At 42.0% G+C, this 23,116-nt stretch overlaps 1 protein-coding gene across 1 annotated transcript; it reads right to left on the bottom strand.

Moving 5' to 3' along the window:
• Positions 1–1,591: 1,591 nt before the first annotated feature.
• PPM1F (protein phosphatase, Mg2+/Mn2+ dependent 1F) lies at positions 1,592–21,823 on the bottom strand. The gene is made up of 7 exons (XM_062504310.1): positions 21,648–21,823; positions 12,189–12,319; positions 8,450–8,649; positions 7,155–7,343; positions 5,891–6,034; positions 4,894–4,987; positions 1,592–3,761 (listed from the first exon to the last, which is right to left on the bottom strand). The coding sequence occupies exons 1-7, from the start codon at positions 21,821–21,823 to the stop codon at positions 3,388–3,390; spliced, it is 1,308 nt and encodes a 435-aa protein (XP_062360294.1). The 3' UTR covers positions 1,592–3,387.
• Between the last annotated feature and the right edge of the window lie 1,293 nt (positions 21,824–23,116).

Raw genomic sequence — 23,116 nt, forward strand, 5'->3', positions numbered from 1 at the left:
ATTTTACTTAATCTCCCTCTGTTCTAAAAATTTTCCTGTGTTTCTATCATATGTATGCTTAAAAAAAAAAAAAAAAAAAAAAAAAAAAAGCCAAAAAGAACACCCCCCCCAACAAGTGTTATTTGTAAAATTTTATCCTTGTCTCTGTCAGACCCAGAATATGCACTGTCTTAGGTGTGTGGCTTAGAAGGAGAGGATGGGGAAAAGAAGGGAAGGTAGAAGCATGATGAACAAAAGAGATGTTGGATATGCACTAAGCAGAACAACTGATGTCACGTTCCAGTCAAACAACAAAAGAATTTAACTGCACTCTGTTTTAAAAATTCAGGCTCCCTTAAAGAGCAATTTTTCTTCTGCTGAGTGCTAAAATGCAGCAGCAGACATTCATTTAGAGTCTAGTAAGACACAATAATTATTGAACATTTGTCTTGAATCCTTCATCTAATTTCTACAGCTTTTCCCCAAACTGTATTTGGGATTTTCCTGTAGATGACACATTAGAATTTACTTATTCTAGTGATGGGATACAAGCTGCCTTTTTTGACCCATTAAAATTTCTGTTGACCTGACCAGACTTTTTAAAGCTAGTAAAAGTCTCTGAAAATGACAGAAATACTTTTAATCCATGCTGTAATCTCTGAGTTCTCAAAGGCTGTTCCTATCAATTTACATCTCAAAGAAATGAAGCACTATGTCAGACAGAATGAATGCAAATGTAAGGGAACAGCTTCTAAGAATGCAGAATTTCTTCCCCAGAGCATTGCTTGAGAATTAGATTTTATGATTGCTACACACAGCTATCTAAAGGCCCACTTCACTTAGCACCCATAAAACAGAAATTATCAAATTTGAAACAAAAAAGGATATTTTCACATAGCTGCAAGCATCCATCAAAAGACTTAAGACTTTCCTTCCTCTGTAATGCAAATCTGCCCAGAAAAGGTTGAAAAAAAAGAATCATTACAAAGAGTTTGGCTTGTTCAGTCCCCTTCACCTTTGAGGAAGTTTGACAAATTTCAGAAACTAAACCATATCATGAATTTACCAACATTTCACACTTCCATTCATAAACAGAATAATCTTCCCCTCTCCTGATAACCTTCAGATGGCCATCAAGCAATTCGGCATGATTCTTGCTATATTAACAATAGAACCATTTTTAACACACCAAGAGGCACTAGTGGTCATCAGGATTTAGCATCTAGCTAGAAACCACAGTGAGAGGAGTTGATAAATCCAAGAGGATTACTGAACAAGTCTGTGGGCTTCCTTAACAGAAGAAGGTTCACTACAAACACTGATGCCCACCCCACCAGGCTGCCATAAGGGAAATCCTTCCCCATATATTTTAAGACACCAAAATGTAGGGTGGAAAACTGCCTACAACCTTCTCAGCAGAAAAGCTCCAGTGGCAAAACAAGGCAGTTGCTGTCTGTGCTGCTGTGTAGTGAGAGGAGGTCACTGAGGAGTTCCTACATTAAGAACTGCAGGAACATCCACAGTAATTCCAGCAAAAGCCTTAGGTCACTGCACCATCCCACACCAGTGAAGGATCCAGAGACTGTGGACACAGACAGTGTCCTGTTCTTCCTCTGAGCCATTCCAGCTCTTCTACCTAAACTTCCTCCCCAAGCAACATTAATGCTCACCATATTTTAACCAACAGGACTGACATATTGCAGTGACATGTGCTTCTAAATCACAGCATACAATCTTGCTGCCAGATGCAAAGCACTTTGTGTTTAGACACTGAAATTAATAACAAATTTACCATTGAGCCTTCAGATCTTGAGTCCTGCTAGCCAAGCAAGACAAAACACAAACACAGGCTCTAGCATGTCATGAACACAGCAGTTGTGCAACACCCTCACATAAACAGTACAATTCTCTCATCCTTCAAACTTCACAGTTCCTTAGAAAGTTATCCAGACCCAAAAGGTTCAAGAAGTGTGGCCAAATTAACCTTCCATTTCGAAAAATTGTTGTTACTAAACAGTTTTAATTTGTGTTACTAAATTTTCTGGTGAAGGCCAGAAGTTACTTATTTTTACATGAAATAATTACTCAGATTGTTACTTTATGATTAAATCTCCAGGCTTTCTGCAAAGGGCAGGGGAGTAAGTCACAGCGAAGGTTTTACTACAAACCACAAGATTTGGCAACAATTCGAGAGATGTTTTCTCGAAACCTAGTTACCACTAAAATAATTCACAAACTGAAACATTTAAGTGCATCAATGAAAACAAAAAGTCACATTTTAGAAATTAGGAACTGGCTCACCAGACTGTGATAGGCAGCCAGAAATCCTTGGGTGAAATATTTAAGGCACTTCATGGTAGTCAGTTTTTTTACACCAGAAAAAGACAGAGCCACTTTAAAATTCCAGTTTAAATAAAAACCACAACAAAATAAAGTAACACTGCAAAACATTCCTCCAAATGTAAAGTTCAAAAAACTAACAAATAAACACAATAAAAATAATTTTGTCTTTTGTTATAATACACAAAATAGTGGCAAGAAGAGCACATTTACCTGCTTAAGCACACCAACTGTGAAGATATCTCTCAAATACCACAAGAGGGGTCTTTCCTTTTCAGGTTACCAAATAGCCAATAAGCATGTTAGGGAAAAATAATCCAGTGCAGTTAAATATCAAATTCCAGTTTATAAACTAGAGCATCCCAGAAAGCAGTTGATTTTCTGTCATTTTCCCTGGGATATTTCTATCTATTTTTTCTGCTTTTCTGGAGCATCCAGTTTTATTTTCTCCTCTCCATACACACAAATGTTCAATGTGTCTGTTTGAATAAAGAGGCTGCATCATTCTTGTAGTATCTTGGGTACAAACCAAAAGCACCTTACACAGCACACTGGTGTCAGCCAGTCCCTGCACCCCAAGCCTGTTCCTACAGAACACACACTGGAAGCTTTGCTGCAGTGGGGACAGCTTTTCCCCTCCACCTTCCAAAGTAACATCACAGTTAAATACAACATCCAGTGCTCTTTTTAAGCACTAACTTAAATTTTCACTCAGAATTCATAAAATGCATATAGTCATTCATTAGCTTATACCTGCTATGGTTTCTTACCACTTCCAGGACAGAGGGACACGACCAACAGCCCTGGGACACACTTCAGTGTCTGCTCCCAGAGATGAAATAGTTGTACAAATCTCCATGTCTGCTCAGTGTTTTTTGAGGGGAGGGGTAAAAAGTGAGAAGGAAAAGACAAATGGGAACTCAGTAAAAGGCATCTTGCCTTTTTGTTCCATGTTCCTCCATTTGCCTTTTTTCCTGATACAATTTGCCCACTGTATTAGAGGCTTCTTCAGTGGAAAGCAGTTCCTTACATCAACTTACTTGAACATTCTGGACTAAACAGCTTCTGTCACTGTGTGGCTGCTGCCTCACAGCTGAGGAAGTTAAAGGGTGAGCTCTGAGCACCATCACCAGCCCTAGGGCTCTTAGAGTCTTCGAGACAGTCTGCCACAATGTCCTGAGGATCCCTCAAGAACACCACCAGAACAGTGATGTTGTCACTGGATCCGTTTTCCTTGGCAGCAGCCACCAGTCTCTCTGCTGCTTTGAACCCCACTCCTTTGGTCTGCATCAAATGATCCAGGACCAAGTCTACAACCTCATGGGGCTTGATGGCATCAAAGAATCCATCACAGGCAAGGAGCAGGTAATCTTCTGAGCCAGTGAGCTCGAAGGAATCTCCATCTGCCTCACCAGAGACGTAGGGCTTCTGGCAGATGTCACCTGAGACAAACAAGCAAAGCAAAGGCTTTATTACTTCAGATGCAAACATGTACTTCTTTACCCACCATTTGCTTTTGCCATCCTCAAGGACAGCCAGATCATGTTTCAGAGGTACCTGATGCAGGATGAGAGTAATCAAAAGCCATGGAATAAGCATGGAAGACTTTTGTTTCTTTGAAGATGCTTGGGACCTACCTAAATCCAGTGGGTTTCTAAGCAGTTACTTTAATTTATGCTCCCCTAATTTTGCAGGGAAAATAAGGAATTTACTCCGAAGTTTTTTCTCTCAGAAACATATTTGTGGAAGGAGATAGTCAGGCCTTCATTTTGCAGGTGTGCCTCCTGTACAGCCTGCAGAATACCATGAAAATTAAGATTTTTCTCAGCTACCCAAATATACATCACAATGCCCTAAGAATCTGGTCATTGTATTTAGGTTTTCAGTTTTGTATGGACATTCTTACCAAACATGGGTTGCTACTGATTCAAATAGAATAATACAAATTCCATACTAATCTGTTCTCACTCATACATTACATTTATCTACTATTTTGCCCAATTGGTAATTAGCAAAGTAAGCTTGTTTAATAAGATTGTGAGAATACTAAAATTAAAATGCCCTAAATTGCTGGATATTGAAGGAGAACGTAGTGATTTGACTTAAGCAGAAAGATCTGCAGTCAGGAGAAAGATGCATTCATCTTAAAATGGACACAACCCCCTCACAATTCAGACATTTGAGCAAATAAAAAAGGCTAGATAAACATTTATTACTTCCTCCACTTATACAAATTAAATGCTGCATATTTGCTAAACTACTGTAAAATATTACAGTATTTTAGGCATTTATAGGAAGCAAAATCTTAGTAGCAGAAAAAAGAATACAACTATCATGGCTGGTATGCAAAATAAACCAACATATTATGCTCATGGTAAAACCAGTAAGCTGACATAAGATGATGTAACCAATAAGCTGCAAGCCATGTAAGTCTTTCCCATAAGGCAAGGACTAAGTAGTTTATTATTTGTTTGATGCTGAACAAGCCACCATTTACAGTAAACACAGAGTCTCAGGTGGTGTGTTTCAATCAAATTTAATCAGAAGTTTACTGATTCTGATGGTTTATCTCACCAATTGCTCTGGAAACAGCCAAGGTACCATTAACCCGCCAGCAGTCCATGTAGGTTACACAGCCACCTAAAGTCTCAATCCTTGCTCTCTCATCCTGAAAAACAGTGGAATACATTTTGTTTGCTGCACCAGCCTCTGTATTTCTACAAGAATATAGCAAATACACATCTCAGAATCTAGCATAGAAACATGCACATACGATTACTCAAAACAAGCCACTACTTTTCATCCCTGCTATGGCTTGTCCACAAAAAAAGCAGAATTCTCAAGTTTTTGTATTGTCATATGCTTTCCTATATGGATGAATAAATTTTCCTTCCCATTCCATACAGAAATTGGGTGAATACATAAATGCCAGAAAGAAATACATGGTAACTAAGCTAAGTAACAACAGTCTTTGCATTGATACTCCTTTAACTCCTCAGTTAGTACAGGTGTTTATGCAGTGAAGGCAAAGGGTCATGAAATGCCTGCTAAACTTGTAAAGCCCCCATCCAATTTCATGGAATAAAATATCTGGCTATTTGAAATAGATAGGAAATGCAATACACTTTAAGCCACTTAGGACAATAGATTAGCATTAGCTTTTTAATGGCAGTGCTGCATATAATGAAAGTTTTGCATTATGCTAACATTTTAAATTGCTATTAATCTCAAATTACTAACATAATTTGTAACAGGCAGATTTAAATTCACACACAAAAACCCTGTAAAAGTCTTTAATTACTGCAAATGTTGAATAGTCTGAGCAGGAACTGAAATCAGGACTATTAGTACCATTCATTAGTACTGCCACCCAGGTAAGGTGTAGGCATCACCTTGTCAAGACACAGGAATGGATGCAAACCAAGAAAATATTAATTCCATGCATCCTAACATACAGTATGTATGTAATAATGTAAAGCACCAAAAACTTAAAGGCTTAAAGACTCCAAAAGGTTTCAAGAGAGAATCTGACATCACACACTTAAGAGGAAAAAAAACAAGTCCGACTTACTTCTCTTTCTGGTTTGTGAGGTTCCATTAAAGTCACAGCTTTCCCTTGCTGCACCAACATCACCTGAGAGTCCCCCAGCCACGCTATGTGCAGTTTGTTCCCTACAATCAGTGCAGACACACCTGTTGTGCCACTCCGCAGCTTCTACACAAGGAAAAAGGTGTGCCACATGAATATTCAACAAGCCCTACCAGGATATACAGCAATATTGAAAACTTGGTCTAATCATACTAAATGCAGTAGATTAAACCTGCTAATCCTAATTCAGGTACCTGAAAAAAGGTACAAGACAGTAAAGAGACTTGAAATAAATTATTTACAAACACAGTTTCTAATATGCAGATGATTAATACTGTCTTATGTTCTTCCTTCTCTTGCTATTAATTCCAAAACTGATCTACGAGACTAAGAGCTCTGTTATCTAAAACAAAGACATGCAAAAAAGCAAGAGGATCTGAATTTCAGTAGAATGGACATTTCACAGACACACCTCTCCAATACCTTTCACATTCTCCACTCTACCACTAGCAACTACAGGTGCCTTGCTCCACACAGATCTCCTAATCCCTGGGTATTGAAATGAGAATGTCAGCAAAGGAAAAACATCTAACTGTCTAGATTCCCTGTAAAGATTAGTGAGAGTCAGACCTTATGAAATGCTGGTCCCTCTTTTGTACCTCATTGACAGAAATGAGAATATTAACAATGAGTACTTCCACAGTACTGCTACAATACAATTTCTCAAATAGTGTAATATAAATTTGAAAAAAGAATGTTCATTGTACCAACTTAATTCAAAGTTTAATCAATAGATTTAATGAACTGAGGTGTCTGATTTAAATCACAGAACACTTTTTTCACTTACAATCACCAGTGACACTAATGGTGGGACAAGAGGAAGATAGTGACCATATTATCAGGAAGAAAGAAATCTTTTCCAGATAAGAGGTAGGACAACAGAATATCTAGAGGCTGCCTGGTTCAGACAAGGAGGCACCAGTATTCTCTCACATAATTGATATGTCAGAATCATTTAAATCACTTTAGCACTTCTTTTCAATTACTCATCTTGAACTCCCAAGCACTGGTTTCCCTCAAAATAAGAAATAATTTCATCAAAGAAAACCTTTATATATAGCGTAATTTCATAAATAAGCCAGTGATTCAAATAAACTGTACTGTCAGAATTTTCTGGATAATACCACATTGTCCAACAGTTCTCAGTGTTATTTAAATACAGTGGAATTAATCTCTACCCACTCACCTCTCTTTTGGCTTTGAAAAGAAACATTTCATCTGTCTTCTGGAAAGAGCATTTCAAGGCCTCAGCTGGATTTGTAACAATCTCTTCATGTAACCCAAGGTTTACGTGTAAGTGGGTTGCTGAGTAATTGGCAGCATCCACTCCACCGTGGCCATCGAACACCGCAAAGTAAGCGCGATCAACGTCATCCTTTTGCAGGGAGGGAGAGAGAGGGAGACATTCATGTTTGACACCAAAATAGCTCACAGACTGGTACCAACAAGCAAGGATTCCTTATTCTGGGCTTTCTTCCACACAAATGGCAATTTAAGTCCATCTACACATGTACAAAATGGATAAAATGTACTTTGCAGGCCAATTACTTCTCTTTGTTTGCTGTTAGTCACTTAATGTCCTTAAAAATAACCTGGCATTGAAGCAGCAGGTTATGTAGTCCTCTGGTAGTTTCATGAACTGGCACTTGTACAACTGCCATTCTCCATATCATAGAATGGTTTGGGTCAGAAGGGACCTTACAGTCCATCTAATTCCAGCCCCTCTACCATGGGAAGGGACACCTTCCACTAGACCAGGTTGCTCCAAGCCCCTCTCTTGTAGCCCCTTTAAACACTGAAAGTTGCTATAAGGTGTCCTCAGAGCCTTCTCTTCTCCAGGGCTGAACAGCCTCAGCTCTCAGCATGTCTTCACAGAAGAGGTGCTCCAGTCCTCTCATTATCTTTGTGGCCCCCTCTGGACTTGCTCCAGCAGCTTCATCTCTTTTATGCAGAGAGTCCCAGAGCTGGACACAGCTCTGCAGGTGGGGTGTCACCACAGCAGGACAGAGGGGCAGGCTCCCCTCCCTCACCCTGCTGCCCTCGCTGCTTTTGATTCAGCCCAGGACACGTTTGTCATTCTGGGCTGCAGGCAGACATCACTGGGTCACATTGAGCTTCTCATCATCAAACACCCTCAAGTCCTGCTCCTCAGGGCTGCTCTCAATCCATATATAAGTTGTGGCAATCACAAGAACACTTCAACTCCAGCAACATACACTAGATGAACTTCCCACCTTCCCATATCATAACTTATTACACGAATCCCAAAGTCACAAAATCCTCCCTGCATCACCTCATCAGGGCAGTGGTCGGCCCCCAGCAATGTGAGTCACCAAGCCCTTGCTCCAGCACAGACACGATAAGTAACTTGAGAAATAACTTATGGCAGCAAATTCAGGTATCATCCATCATCAGGGCCCCGTGCTTACAGCATCGTCGCAAAGCTGCCTAGCCAGCCTCCCCCGCCGTGCCCGGGCTTACCGGGAGACCGAAGAGCTGGTTGAACTCGGGCAGCAGGACGTGGCGATCCTCCATCTTGCGCCGCGCGTTGCGGATGGCGTGGATGGACACCAGCAGGAAACGGGCCGGGGGCCTCAGCGGCGGCAGCTGCTTCTGCCACTCGGAGCACACGTCCCGCAGCTTGTTGAAAAAGCAGCGCTGCAGCGACTCCGCATCCAGCACTGACAGCACAGAGACACAACAGTAACTGCTGGGTCCCACTTTCCTACACTACCCCATCTTTTGGCCCGTCTCTCCTCCAAGTTTCTTTCCCTACAGCTACATACACACGTCCAGCAACCTGCCTTTACAGGCTCTGCAAGAATTAAAATGAAGTCCTGAGAATAATCTGGAGAGAAAGTTGCAATGGAAAACAGTGTAACATTAAGGATAATAGGAACTTCTTTACTTGCTAGCTCTTTTTTTAAAATAGAGGTTTATCAAGCAGGTGATTACATCACAAGAATCATAACAAAGACCCCAAAAAAAATCAGTCTAGTATATTAGACGATATTATTATATAAGTAAAATTAGTAATATATAGTGGCAGGAGTTCGTACACAGTGAAAAATCACAGGGAATCATCAAGTGGGCAGAAAAACCATCATGATGAGATTGTTGTTGTCTTGGACACTCAGGCTGAAAGAGCAGTAGCCTGGCTCTGGGTCAGGTTATGTCCTGCTGAACCACTTCCACTGAAACAACAAGGAAGTCTGAAAATGTTTGCTGAGGTCAATAGCTCAACTCATAGTTGAGCTGGACAGATTAGAATTTTAAGCTGTTATCTTTATCTTTTTAAATACTCATGGTTGTAGGAGCTGCAGGGACAGAACACTTCCGCTACTCTCCAGCTTTGTCATTACAGAGCAGAACTGTAAACACCCATTGGGCATCGCATGAAAAGCTCCAGCCAGACACTCAAATCCCTTTCTGGACAGATCCCAAAGATCAATTAATCCAAAGTTGTTCATCAGACTGAATGGCTTGGTGCTTGGCATTGTGTCTAGCTTTGCAACACAGTATCCCCTCCAAACAGGTAACAATTGAAAGTTTTGTTATTTGAGTAAGAAACCTGCCTCAATGATAAATCAACTAACTTCAAAAGGCACTGAAAGGAACATTTATAGAGCAATTTGCTGGTCACTAGTATATATTCTAAAGAACTGCAGTGCATGAACTTTCTTTCCTGTATCTATTTTATCCTGACTCCTGCTAACATTAAAGCTTCATCAGAATTCCTTTTTATAACGCCTGGTTCTCAAGCTTTATTTTTTTTTTTCTTCCTCAGCAAGAGTGGCTGGCCAGCTTCAGATGCACCTCTAGAGAGATGCATCTGGAGAACTGAAAGCTTAAATTTAAACACATATCTTTGACTAGCAGCCACTACATACTAACCAAAATTACTTGTGATTTGCTTAATATGTAGGTGTTAATGGGCAAGCTATAAAAACCTTTAAATATTAAATCATCCCATACACAAAACAACTAAATAGGACAGTATCTCAGCCTTGCATACAGCTGTTAGTTTACATATTTGCAAATGTCTAGACTAATACTAATACTGACCAGAAGACACATATTGCTGTTTAAATATTAAGCTTGTGAAATCTGACAAAGAATTTAGTATTTTAAGAGCAGAAATACTTCTGCAGTTTATCACAAACAGTGGTATTCACACGTGCACCCCACCCCCTCCCCCCGTTGCTTTTATATAATCACTTCTCTTTCATTCCAAGAACACTTTTTTGGCAGATTTATTACTGCAGTTCAGGAAGAGAGTCCATACTGTGCTGAAGCATGAGGAACAGCTTTCCTTCTAGTTGTACAGTTAAAGTGATATAAGAGCAATTACAAGACAGGGAAAAACAAGTAGAGTCCAAGGGTGCAGAAAAATGAACACCTTTAAAGCAGCTGTTCCTTGTGAGATCAGGCAACACAAGTACCTGAACAACAAGCAGACTTCCATCCTGTTTGATAGGGGAATTAATAGTCAATAGAGATTTGATCTAAACAGCAATGGTGGCACAAGAATAAACAAAAAATAGACAGGAATATGTAGAATAGAAATTAAAGAAGGTTACAACCATCAGAAAAGGGAGGGCTCTGGGGCATTTGTCAACAAGGAATAGTGAGAGAGTGTGAACTAGTTCAACACAAAACTCATCCAAGGACTTTCCAACTTTGCCTGCACTATCTTAAAAGTAGATTCCAGTCCTATCTTTATGGCCTTCAGAGTAAAACAGCAGCCTGAATATTCCACAAATGTCCCCAATATACAGTAACTAGAGGCATCAGATGCTTGTGACCAAGAAAATGTCCATGACCTATCAAGTTCTTCATTACTTCTTGTTCCTAAACATTATTTCTTTATTATTCAGATAGGGTTCATTTTGGTTTGTGGGCCCAAGATTTACATAAAATACAGAATTACAGATTACAATCCTAGGCTCACAAGTGTATAGCAGCTCATGTCTTATAGTACTGCTATAGTTCAGCTCAAAGATAATTACATGTGAGTCAATGAAGAGTCCACAGCACAGTGACTGCAAGATGCTCTGATAAGAGTTTCCAACTCCTTTGTGTGTATGTAATTATCCTAGGAGAGCTACAACATGCTGCTTCTGACTTTCCTGTAGAGGCAGCAGTGACCTGGTCACACTGAACTCATATTTGCCAGCTCCCCCTCAAGGCAGAGTCCTGCCCCAGGCCAGGTTAGCTGCAGCAAGTGAAGGCCACAGGCATTAAGGTGAGGGATGACATAACCAGGGTACAGCATGACTTAATTAACTGAGTTCCCCCTCCTGCCGTTTCACACTTGGACATGAATGCTGAAAGAGGCTTCTGGGAAGTGTCACATCCTGCCCATTGCACTGCTCTGTTTGGGGCACATTGAACTGCCTTTCAAGTCATCCCAGGGAAATGGAAGGGTGAGTTTCCTCTTACAGAACAGACTGGTTTGCCAAGACATCTCTTCTTCATTTTTATCTTCTACTCTCCCCGTATCCTGCTCCATTTAAATTCTTGGCACTGGGACTGAAGGTTTGGTGAAGTCTAATGTTAAATACTTCAGCACATAAAGGCAGTAAGACCATCTGTTACACAAGACACAAACCCAGTACTCAGCCACCAAGGTTTGTTCTCTCTCCAGCTCACTCAGGAGAAAATGCAGGCATCAGGTAGAAGACACATGCAAGGCTCTTCTCCCCTCAGCATCCCACCTTCTTAGGGGAGAGTAGGAAGAAAAGAAATTTTCAATAAAGACCGAGACTATCGAGCAATTTTTCCAAGAGGAAGATGAGGAGTTTCAGGATGTTCAAGATGTGGAGGAGCCAGAATCTGGCTGCCAAGACAAAAGCAAGATAGTTTATATGGATGAATTGAAGATGTTGGTCTGGCTGTACAACAACTGTGGTGATGTCGATTCAAAACACAGGAATAATTAGCAGGGGTCACTCCACCAAAGGAAAAAGGGCACACTCCTCCCTTTCAGAAAGCCAATCCACAGGATCAGTCAGGGCTCCAGACACTGTGTTTGCATGTTGCCCACAAAACCAGCACAGCTTCCTTTCATCCCACAGATATACAGCAAAAGCAAATGAAGCTTCTTGCACTGCTGCTTGCCAGGCAGCCTAACCAAATAAATCTGGGAAACATTTCAAAACACTGAAGTCTTCTGAAAGACAGCCTCTGGGAAAACCACAGATGGAAGAAGTATACTTACAGGTGAACCTTTCCTCCTCTCCTCCCTCTGTTTCCACATTTTGCAGCTTAAATTCAGTCAAGTCTCTTTGGAGAACTTCATCAACTGCAGCATGGATCAATGATGCTGCAAGAAGTGGTGAAATATCTCTGCTGGTAAGAAAAGGAAGGGAAAGCAAAATAGACTGCATTAGTTTAAACTGAGCTACAACCTTCCAGTGTATGGCTAGTGACCTCAGACTTAGAAACCATTACACACAATAATACAAACTTCATTAGTAAACTAGAAGAGCAAACCATATGTTCAATATTTATTCACACAAATCTTTAGTAAGATCCTCAGTTAGACAACTGCTTTCTCAAGAATGTAAAGAGGAAGAAGTGTATGAATCATATTTTCAAACTGTTGCCTCACACTCCATCACAGATGGTACCTCTTTCTCTTGAGCTCTCAGATGGGAACTGATACCTTCAATTCCAGCCTCTAAACACACACATTTTGTTTCTACTCACTACACAGCATTTCTTGCTTGCAGTCAACAATCTTACCACAGACAGTATCAAGTTCTCAGCATTGTGGTAGATGCAAATCTCTAAAAAAGTTACTTGGAACTCTCCTTCCCTCTACAAGAAAAGTCACGCTTAATGCTAACCTACAGCCCTTATCATTCAGTTTATTCTGATTGGAAGTTTTCCAAAGAAACTACCCAGGTCAAAGGTGCAGAGAGTTGAGACTGGGGACTAGGATGACAAGAGATTCCAAGACTAGTGATTCAGATGAAGCTTTTAGGTAGGCATCTAGAAGACAGCAACGCTACATGATCTGCTCACCATCTCCTGCTCACTCAATGCTTTATTCAAACCACATGATTTATAAGAAGCACACACTTGCTATGATGTTTCTGAATCTGTAAACAAGTAAGTCCCATCCAATTCCAGTAAGAGGCTACAATAAAACAACTCCTATATTCACTATCATCTCATGGCAAGCACTAACAATTACAGTATACAACACATGTTCCAGCCGTTTTCTACGAGCACAATGAAGAATAAACATCAACATCCATAAAAAGCCACTTTATCCTTTGTTCATGGAGCATTTGATACCCACAAGATATTGAATTACACAACCAAAGCAAATACCACATTAAGGCACCTACAGCAAGTCAAGGACAAGACTTTGTTTTCCTAGGAAACATCTAGAAAGCTCTACATAAAGCTGGTTTGCTGGGGAGTACGAAATGGCGGAACACAACTGGTCTGCGATGTCGCTCAGCGATGAGTGGTTTGTGTGTACAGAAGGGCAGGGAGGAGAAGACCGCGGGGTTTTAGATCCCAGTGACAACAAGCTGAAATGCATTTTGCCATTGTGCTCCTGAAAGAGGGGCCTTGTCACATCCTCACAGCCGTGTATGAGTACCTCCCACAGCAGCAAACAGAGAGCATTGTGTCAGTCAGCAGGCTCCAACACAGGCCTGCTTTATGCTACACATTCTGTGGCAGTGACAGCCCAATTTAATGAGTTATTTCGGTACTTCAAATAGATGGCAATGTGTTTGCAGCCCTTTGAGTGCTAGCTGCAGTCATGTCACATCAAATGAAAACAGAATGTGGCTTTTTAGTTCTTTTTTAAGGCTGATATGTTTAGGGGAGTCAGTTCCTCTCCTAGCTCAGTTAAAGTAACAATGCCCGCTTATAATGACTCTGACACTGACAGACAACCTTTTAAAAGGTCAGGCTAGAAATACATCCAAAACAGATATGGCACCCCCTGCCTTCCAAAATCCTTCTTCCTGTTGTTGTTCACATAAGAGAAAAAGAAAGGAGTATGAAAATATAAGCCCCACAAACAATGTCAGATGTGTTGTTGACGCTGCTGAAAGTCAGAAGCTTTAGTCAAAGCACGTTTCAGCTCCAAGAACAAAGACAAGAAACATCAAGAGAACAGTGATGCATTTAGCTGCACAGTGAGAGCCACAGCTTCAGACATGTTCAGAGTTCCTCTGCTATGCTATGGAGGAAAAAAAATCAAATCTAGTCTGGGTTCCCAGGTCAACATCAGAGGAGGGCTTAATACTTTGATTTTAAACTTTGTACATTTCTACTTTCCAGAGTCCAGGATTGCTGAACTGCATCCATAAAAAGCAGCTTAAACAAAAAGAAATCTACTAAGTGCTATAATGCACAAGTCATATATAAACCTCTGCTTACAGGATGACTGTAACAAAGAAAAAAATTTACACATTATGTCACATCCTTGAACTTTTTCCAGTCGCCACCCAGTTCTTAAAACGGAAATTCAGTGATTCCTCAGTATTGATATACTTCATTCAGCTTTGCTTCCCATGTATTTCCTCCTGCTCCATAGCTCTGGAAATTTATAAGAAAGTGGTTGTTTTTTTGTTATGCAGACAGCAACAACACCAAACAATTGATTCTGACACACTGAAAAAAGATAAAAGTCTCAAAAATTACCCAACCTATTTAGTTCAAACTCAGTTCTGAACAGAACATATTTGTGATTACTTTATTAACTCTTTATCATAGCATTGCCATATTGGCAAGACTTGAGCTCGAGTAAATGGAGCTCCAAGGAATGGCATCTTTCATTCAGGTTCAACGTTTACTAGTTCTAAGTTCACCTTCTAAATCAGACATTTTAAGAGTTAACAAAACGTGCCATTAAGAAAGAGCAAGAACTCCTGCTTCAGTTGAGAGCTGCAAGGTCTCACTTGGCTGGAGAGTATCTGGAAACAGCCACAGTACCTATGGCAACCAGTGCAAAAGTAACCCACTGCAATTACCATTGCAGACTTCAAACCTTTCCTGTAAGCAAAGAAGAATGTCACTTATTGTTAAAATCTTCCTTTCAAAGAAGCCCAAGACACCTTGGTGATGAGCTGGACCAAGCATAATTTAATCTCCATGAATCAGAAGGAACACTGTAGCTGTTTCCTAAGTGAAAAACCAACTGTACTGGGAAGAGGAGGAAAGCTGGTGGGGTGTGTTACATGCACAGGATGCTACTTCAGGGGAACCTTAGATGAAACATGTCAGCTGTTCTCTGACATACAACACTGAACACTTAGCCTCAGCACACACAGGCTAGTAGTAAACAGACTTTGAATTTCTTAGCTGCAGGCTATTTCTTTGCTAACATAAAGGGTGTGTTTTGACCACAAAAAAAAATATTTTAAAAGAATTAAAGCATGTTGTAACAGTGCAGACGAGGCATCGTAGCTTCAGCAGCAGCTGAAATCAGCTCAACAGTGGCTGGAGCATGGAGCTCGTATCCTCCAGCCACTCACAGTAAAACACAAGACTCCTTTCAGAAACCTGAGTACAGATAAAAGAGGAAAATTAAAGAGTAAAGCAACACTTATGCTAATAAAGACGACACTTAAATTTATGCACCACCCTCCTCCTTGAAAGATTCTGGACTACTGGACACACAGTACTGGTAAAAGGAGCTATGGAAAGCTCCTGCTGATACACACACCTCTGGGCCAAAATAAAGTTACACATGGAAGTAGAATGCAATTATGGTATTTTGCATACTTTAGATTTAGCATAAATTACAGAACAGAACTTACTTCTCTTGTTCACCTTGTTTCTCTTTCACAATACAATTTAGTTATCTATTTTATTTCATTTTAAAAGACCAGTGGTCACACCACCACAGCCACAGTGTAATCACATATGTCAGGTCAATCACAAAACTGATCTTTTTAGCACCGTCTTCAGAAAGAAAAGACCCAAAATATATACATGTTCCTTTGGGAAGCAGAAACCCAATAAGGTGACTACTTACTTGTTTGTATTTGGGTCTTTAAATCCCCAGTACACTTGCAGCAAGTGTTGCAAACAAGTCACCAGTTCAAAGATGTTCCCACCTCTTCTTCCCCTCCAGTTTAAGAGGGCACATTCAGAAGTCCCTAGCAAACAGTTTTTTGGGCGAGGGGGAAGCATCCAGAGGATCAAAGGTCAGACCACCACACCTTGGGCAGAGCCTGAGCTACAATTACACTTTTTAAGAAGGCTTGAAAACAGCAGGCAGACCTCCTGCAGTGCTCCGTGCCCGGCTTAAGGCGGCTTTGAGGACTCAGAGTAGTGCAGCAGAGAGCAGACCCCAAAAAGCTGCTGCTCAGCACTGAGAGCACAGGAATGAGCTCTGTGTCACCTTGGAGGGTTGTACACAGCCTCTCTAGGACATGCCAAACACAAAGCCTTCTGCATTTTTCTTTACCTATTCAGCAAGCAAAAGAACTAATATTCCCCCCACACCAAATACACACATTCTCCTACAGTGCTCTCAGGAAAACTGTCATGGCCAATTATTGATCACTTATCTTTCAGATTAAAAAAGAAGTGACATGATTTTGTTTCTAGACATTATTACCAAAGTCATGGCAACAAGGCAGCAATGGTACTGCAGGCCAGAGCATCAGTGTATAATCCTCTCTTCCTTTCAGACTGTGCACACACACGTGTTGGGGAGAAATAAGTGCTGTATCTGAAAACTCAAGCTCTGGCACAAGTCAGCTGCAGCTGCCTTACATCTGAGGGAAGATGTGCCTTTTTCTGCTGCATGGGCTCTGCAGCAGCAGATCACACACTGCCACTGCAGGCTCGGGGTGTGTTTCTAGCACGTTACAGCTCTATCAGCAGTGGGTTTAGTGCAGATCTGCAAATGCCAGCAGTTCTCCAGCAAGTGAAAGATCCTCTCACACTGCCAAAACAATAGCAGGTCACAAGTTTCCTCATAAACAAAAGCTGCTTGTATTCAGTATTTTCTCCCCAACCTGCTACTTTTATTTCCCTTTCTCTTTTTATTCTTATAATCAACTGCATAATGTTTCCACTCAAGCAGCTTTAAGCATTAGCATTTAATAGAGCAGTACCCAGAGTTCCCAGGGTGATGGGGGCCAGAAAAGTACAAATATCTATATCCATTAAGGAGAGGACATCTGACATTCTACAATGCACAGGAAGTTGTTTCTTGTGCTAATGACATCAGGTCATTAAAGGAGATGAACAGGAGGGAAACAAAACAAATACATAAACAATGCCACACACAGAACTTCCATCTCTTATGGTTGCATGAAACAGTTTTTTCCCAGCTCTTCTTATGAAACTACCAGAAGCAGCAGCTTTAAAATCCAGAATCCATCTGTTCAGGCCCTTCAGTCATTACTGAACAGTTTTTATACAAAACATTCAATGAAGAGTCACCTCCTACTTCCATTTCATTCTCAGCAGGAAGAAAACCCCCACAGCAGAACAGGAGAGGCTTAATTCCACAAAAGCCACTTTTCAATTAAACCCTAAACATGTTTCAAAATGGAGCATTTATCCTGAAACAACAACAGAAAGGGTGTTTCACACAGGTTATGAGAGCAAAATATACAAACATATTCCCAAGCAAGGAGAAGTACCAGTGAATTATTCCTAATTTGAACAATTTGATGTAAGAGAATTTACTAAAAGCAGAGGTCACAGTAGAAAGTAGTTTTCACAGAGGAAGAAACTAAAGAGTATTGTAAGAAGAGATTGGGAACTCAGAAGCAAGATTTTCTTTTCCCCCTCTTCATACTTAAATCACATTAAAACATAAAAGTATCAGAATTGATGAATTAACTATTCTAAAAGAAGGGAATACTGGAAATAAAGATCCCAGGGCCACACCTTGGTGTGAGCACTAGAGTGTAAAGCACAAAGACCCAAAACAGGATGCTGAGGCAACATCAGATTGCCTGGCGGGGGGGCAAAACAGGAAGCCCAAGTCTCTCAACTGTTATTGTACTAAATCTCCTCCAACAGGAAGGCTGCAGGAATTTCACATTGTTCTTCGGATAGGTCACAGGATAGCCATACAAGCTGCAGCTCCTATCAAGGGGAAGATGAAATTTCTATATTTGGGGACCTGATTTCATCTCATCTTCTGCTGCAGTGAAATTCAGGAATATTTCAGGTTAATTTCTAAAGCTTGGGAAGTAACTAATGGCTGCTTCATTCACATTCCCCTATTTTCATAGACTCTCAGAACACTGCTATTACCCAAAAGTGTATGTTAATTAAAATTAACACAAGATTACTTAAGCCTGCTCTGATTCTTCAGAATGTGATGTATGTATTTAGCTGCAGTTAGCAGCAGGAAGTTCCATCAGTTTAAATGAACTATTCTAAGTAGAAATATCTGCAAAGCTTCACCACATTAGTGATTCAGGGGCAAGGCCTGCCAGAGAGCAAAACAGTTTGGTGTTTTAGCTGGTGTTTCCCTACGGTGCCTGTATTTGCAGAAATTTGTTAAAGTAATTCATTTTAGATTAAGTCATTCAGGGATTAGCCTGATGTATCCAGCTGTTTCCATGTAAAAAGATGCGTGCAGCCTTGGAGAAACAACAGCATTCAGAAACTCCTTGTTGGACCAACCAAAATTATTTCTTGGCTCATTCTCTTCTCAACAGAAATCCTGATCAGTAGTGAAGGAAACATTCCTCACTGCAAAGGCACAAAGGTTTATGCCTCCAAGCAACTGGAAGAACAAGCTAAACATCACCATATGTTGTCTCATGAGCCAAGGATATTGCTGGGCCTTTATTGGCTATGGACCTTGATTGGCTTGGGCCCTTCTGGGCATGACCCAAACATCTGTGCACGTGTGAATGAAGTACCTGACAACACAGAAATGAAAAGCAGAACTGAGAGTCAAACTTGATTCCCAATAACACTCTGATCTACAGCGAAATCCTCCCTCAGTACTAATCATACATCGTGATGCTGGAGCATTAGAGAACTCTCACACTCAGGAAATAGAGATTAAGCAACAATGCCAGAAGTCAGCAAGGTACATCCAATAACACCTTCATAGTGTTAACCCTGGGTAGAATAACAGTGATATTTGAGGGTGTTTTGCACCAAGCTGCTGCCCATGTGTTCGGGATGCTGCCATGACAGCCTGCAGATTGCTGGATCTCAGCTACAGTGACCTCCTGCACTGCCACTAACCTGGCACCCTTCTGCATCTTCAACTTTTATACAAACATTTAAACGTCTTCTAATGCTGGTCCTCACCCTTATTTTCCAATTTCTTAACATCTTCAACGTCCTTCTTTCTCTTATTTCTTTACTATTCCCTCATCTATTTTATTGAGGATTCACATCAATGGGAAAATGTATTTAGACTTCAAAGCTGCATTTTTAATTGATCCACAGTAACAAACATGAAGAAAAAATGTAATGTTGGCAACTTCCTACACAATCAGAGACTTCAGTTTTAGTTCCTAATTACAAGGATTATAAAAAGAAGGCCTGCAATTTCAAAACACAAGACTCCTGTCTTGGCCTTGGGCTGTATCAGTCCTTTTCTCCACATGCAAGAACTTAGCCTACCCAACAGGAAAATGCAGCCTTTTTGCAACTGCAAGATGAGGTTACTCTCTGTCACAGAAGTCCAAATCTGAGCTATAATTCTTCAGAGATCCCTACATTTGCCACTTCAGGTACACTACATTACACCCAAACACAGAGCTGCCTGCAGCCAGCCATGAGAATTCATAACAACACTTTTCTTATCCATTTCTGTTTTTCATCAACATTTTGTGAAAAGAATAATTAATAAGTAGATTGCTGCACTTCAATTCTGCTTTACTTTCTTTACCTCATCTTCCCTTTATTTTCTTCGTTTTTAATTGCCAGCTCAGGACTTGGGCAGCTCCACAAGAGAGGCTGTGGAGCCAAACTGGCTGCAGGGCAGGTATGTGAAAAATGAAGCTTCTGACACTGGCAGGCTCCTCTATGTGTAAACACCAGGAGTGACAGGTGAGGTGAAAGTATTGCAAAACCATCATTCCTCCTGTGTTTCCACTTGTCACTGTGCCAAATAGATAAGAACAGAATGTCAGCATATATGCAGCTCAGCAATACTGATTTTTAAAGCACTGCAGTTTGAGTAACGTGTGCCATAACACTACAGCTTCATGCTTTCCTCTCTAAATCGTTTGTAGAGAGCATCAGCCTGGCCCACGTGGCAGAGTGGGTGCCATGTGATAAGTATTTGTTCAAGACTGGCATTGCCCTATTCTTTAAAGCACTCACCCAGAACCACTCTTGCTCCCCAGAGTTCAAAGATTCAATGCACATGATGAATTTGCAATCTCACTGTGGAATGCTACAGCTCTGTTTTGTTCAAGAGCAATTCAGTCAAAGCACAACTAAATAATGCAATGATTATCTGGGCCTTTTTAAACTACAAACTAAGAAATTGTATTTTTTTGGTATGCATTTCTCATTTTCAGATTTAGGCACACAATTTAAGTGAGTGATATTATGTCCATAATCATCTATCATGTAGGAGTAACTTGACTTTTAAGGCAAATTTCCCAGACAATTTAAATATCTAAAAAACACCTATACACTTTCAACAACAAAACAAAATCCATTTGGTTTTCATAAACTCAGCAGATGGCAGTTAAAAAGGCAAGTACTTCTAACCATGTTTACTATCTATGGAATTCCTGTAGTAACCAGCTAATATTCAGCATATATCAAACCAGAACCAGTCTCCTCCACACCCCAGTACCACCACACAGTCTGATCACTACTCAATCTTTGAGACCATCCACAATCCCTGTTCTTGACTCTTAAAAGCAGGTTAGCGAAGCAGATTGTGGTAGGAACTTTGTAACAAGGGGAGGGCACAGGCCCTACTGCCAAAGTGCAGGAAGGGAGTGGAGTACCAGGAGACAAGAAATTGGTGGGCAGTAACGTGTTCTTGATGAAGCACTAACCTGCCAAAAGAAGTAAGTCACTTTCAAATTCTTAGTGGTATTAAAGACGAAGCCTAAACTGCTCAGGATGAAGGTTATAAGGATGCAGTCAGGGGATGACAGAAGCATCACAGATGAGCAGCTGCGTGCTCCAGAGGTGGTGCGACTACACTCCTGAAGTTTTACAAAAGCATCAGCTTGAGAAACCTACACAAGCCCGTCCTACTCGGGAGGGCTGGGGAGCTGAACAGCCCTGGAAGGCACCTCACGGACTCCCTCCCTCCCTCCCTTCCAAGCTGCCCCACGCAGGGGCCCTGAGGGACCTGAGTTCACGGCGCCGGCACTCCACCGCAGGAATCGCCTCTCCCGCTAATCGCAGGCTTGTAACTGAATCCGCTCCGAGACTGGGAGAGGAATGTCTTTGAAAAGCACACACAAACAGCACTATGAAGGCACGGGACCGAAGGCCTGTGGCCTGATTAGAAGCATGCTATTAACAGTCACCAAAAGCAACTTAGTATCGGGACTAATAATAAATAACTCTCCAAACCTAGAACTGCCCGGAGAGGCGGAGGGCGCTCCCCCGCCCCCGGAGGAAGCGCCTCCCGCGCCTGCACCTGCTGCGGCCGCGCTGCCGGGCCGGCCCCGCTCCCTCACGGCGGCGCCCCGCGGCAGCCCGGCCGGAGCCCGCGCCCGCCCCGCCGCCCCCTCACCTGCTGCCCAGGAGGCTCCTCGCTCGCTCGGCCAGCGCGCCCGGCACCTCGGCCCTGCTCAGGGCGCCGCTCCCCGCGGAGCTCCACGGCAGCGGCTCCCCCGGGCCCAGCGGCGCCGGGAAGTCCCTCAGGAAGGAGCTCAAGGGAGCCGCGGACGGCTCCAACTCCAGCGCCATGGCGGCGCTCCCCGGCCGGGAGGGGCGAGCGGGCGGGGCGGGGCCGCTGGCTGAGGGGAGCGGCGTCGGCCCCTTTAAGGGTGCACGGGGGCGGGCCCGGGAGGGGCGGAGCCTGCGGGAGGGGCGGGGCCGCAAACAATGCCTGGAATGCGGACTCGGGAATGCGGGCCCGGGAATGCGGGCCCGGAGCGCCAATTTCTGCCCAGTGCAGCGGCTGGGGTTCTCCTTCCACACACCCTCTGCCATCACAGAAGGGCTGGAAACAGCAGAAAGGAGCAGGGAGCTGTTTCCCAGGGATGCCTCTTCACTGAGCCCTCCCCCCGCGCTCAGCACTCACGGAATCCTAGAATAAACTCGGAAGGGACCATCAGGATCAACCCAAAAATTCCAGCATGTGCCTGACAGCATTGTCCACCCCTCCTGCGGCTTCCCCTCCAGACCCTCCCCCAACCTCGTGGCTCTCTTCTGCATACTTTTTAATAGCTTAATGTATTTTTTGGTGAGTACTAAACCCAGGTGAGTGGCTTTTCCATCCTAAAATACTCTGCATTAGATTATGAAGAATTACAGACCCTGACAAATCACACACGGAGATACATGCAAATGGGAAGAGTACAAAGAGATTTTACAAGCAAAAGTTTGTCTGCAAATGACCAAATTCAGCCATGCTTGGAGGAAGAGGAAAGCATTCACTCAGCTCAGAAGCCATGGAGAACGACCAGTGACAGGTTTCCCACACTTCCAGGACCATCTCCAAGCATCACAGCAATCCCAGCCAGCAGCAGCAGCCAGGTGGGCACACAGGTAATGTTCAGAGCAGTTCCTGCTGTACAAACCAGGCTACAGCTAGGAGAGGACTTGAACAACTGAATCAATACAATCACCCTGAAGCTGTTGTAGTTTATGCCAAGACCTAAGACTCCAAGGCATCACATCAACTTGATTTTTAAAACAATGTCGTCATTCTTCATGAAAAGAAGCTTTTTGCTCCAGCCTGCTTTTACCAGAAAGAACTAGAAAGAACTACACAAAAAAACCTTTCTACCTATGGCTGGATCTTCTAAGCAGTACTGTTAAAACATAATTCATGTTTGAGCTGTAACTCAATGTATAAACAAACATTTGACCAGAGGAACAGGCTTGGTGCTGTGGTATTTGGGCTGTGTTCTCTGGTTCAGTAAATGCACACATTGTGCCAACTAAAACAGCAGAGTTGTAAATTACCCTTGTAAGGACTTGTCTTTCCTCTCTGTTGCCAGTGCATCCCATGCCAGGTTACTCTCTGCATTCTGT

This window comes from Cinclus cinclus, chromosome 17 (genome assembly GCF_963662255.1).
Source record: "Cinclus cinclus chromosome 17, bCinCin1.1, whole genome shotgun sequence".
Lineage (NCBI taxonomy): Eukaryota > Metazoa > Chordata > Aves > Passeriformes > Cinclidae > Cinclus > Cinclus cinclus.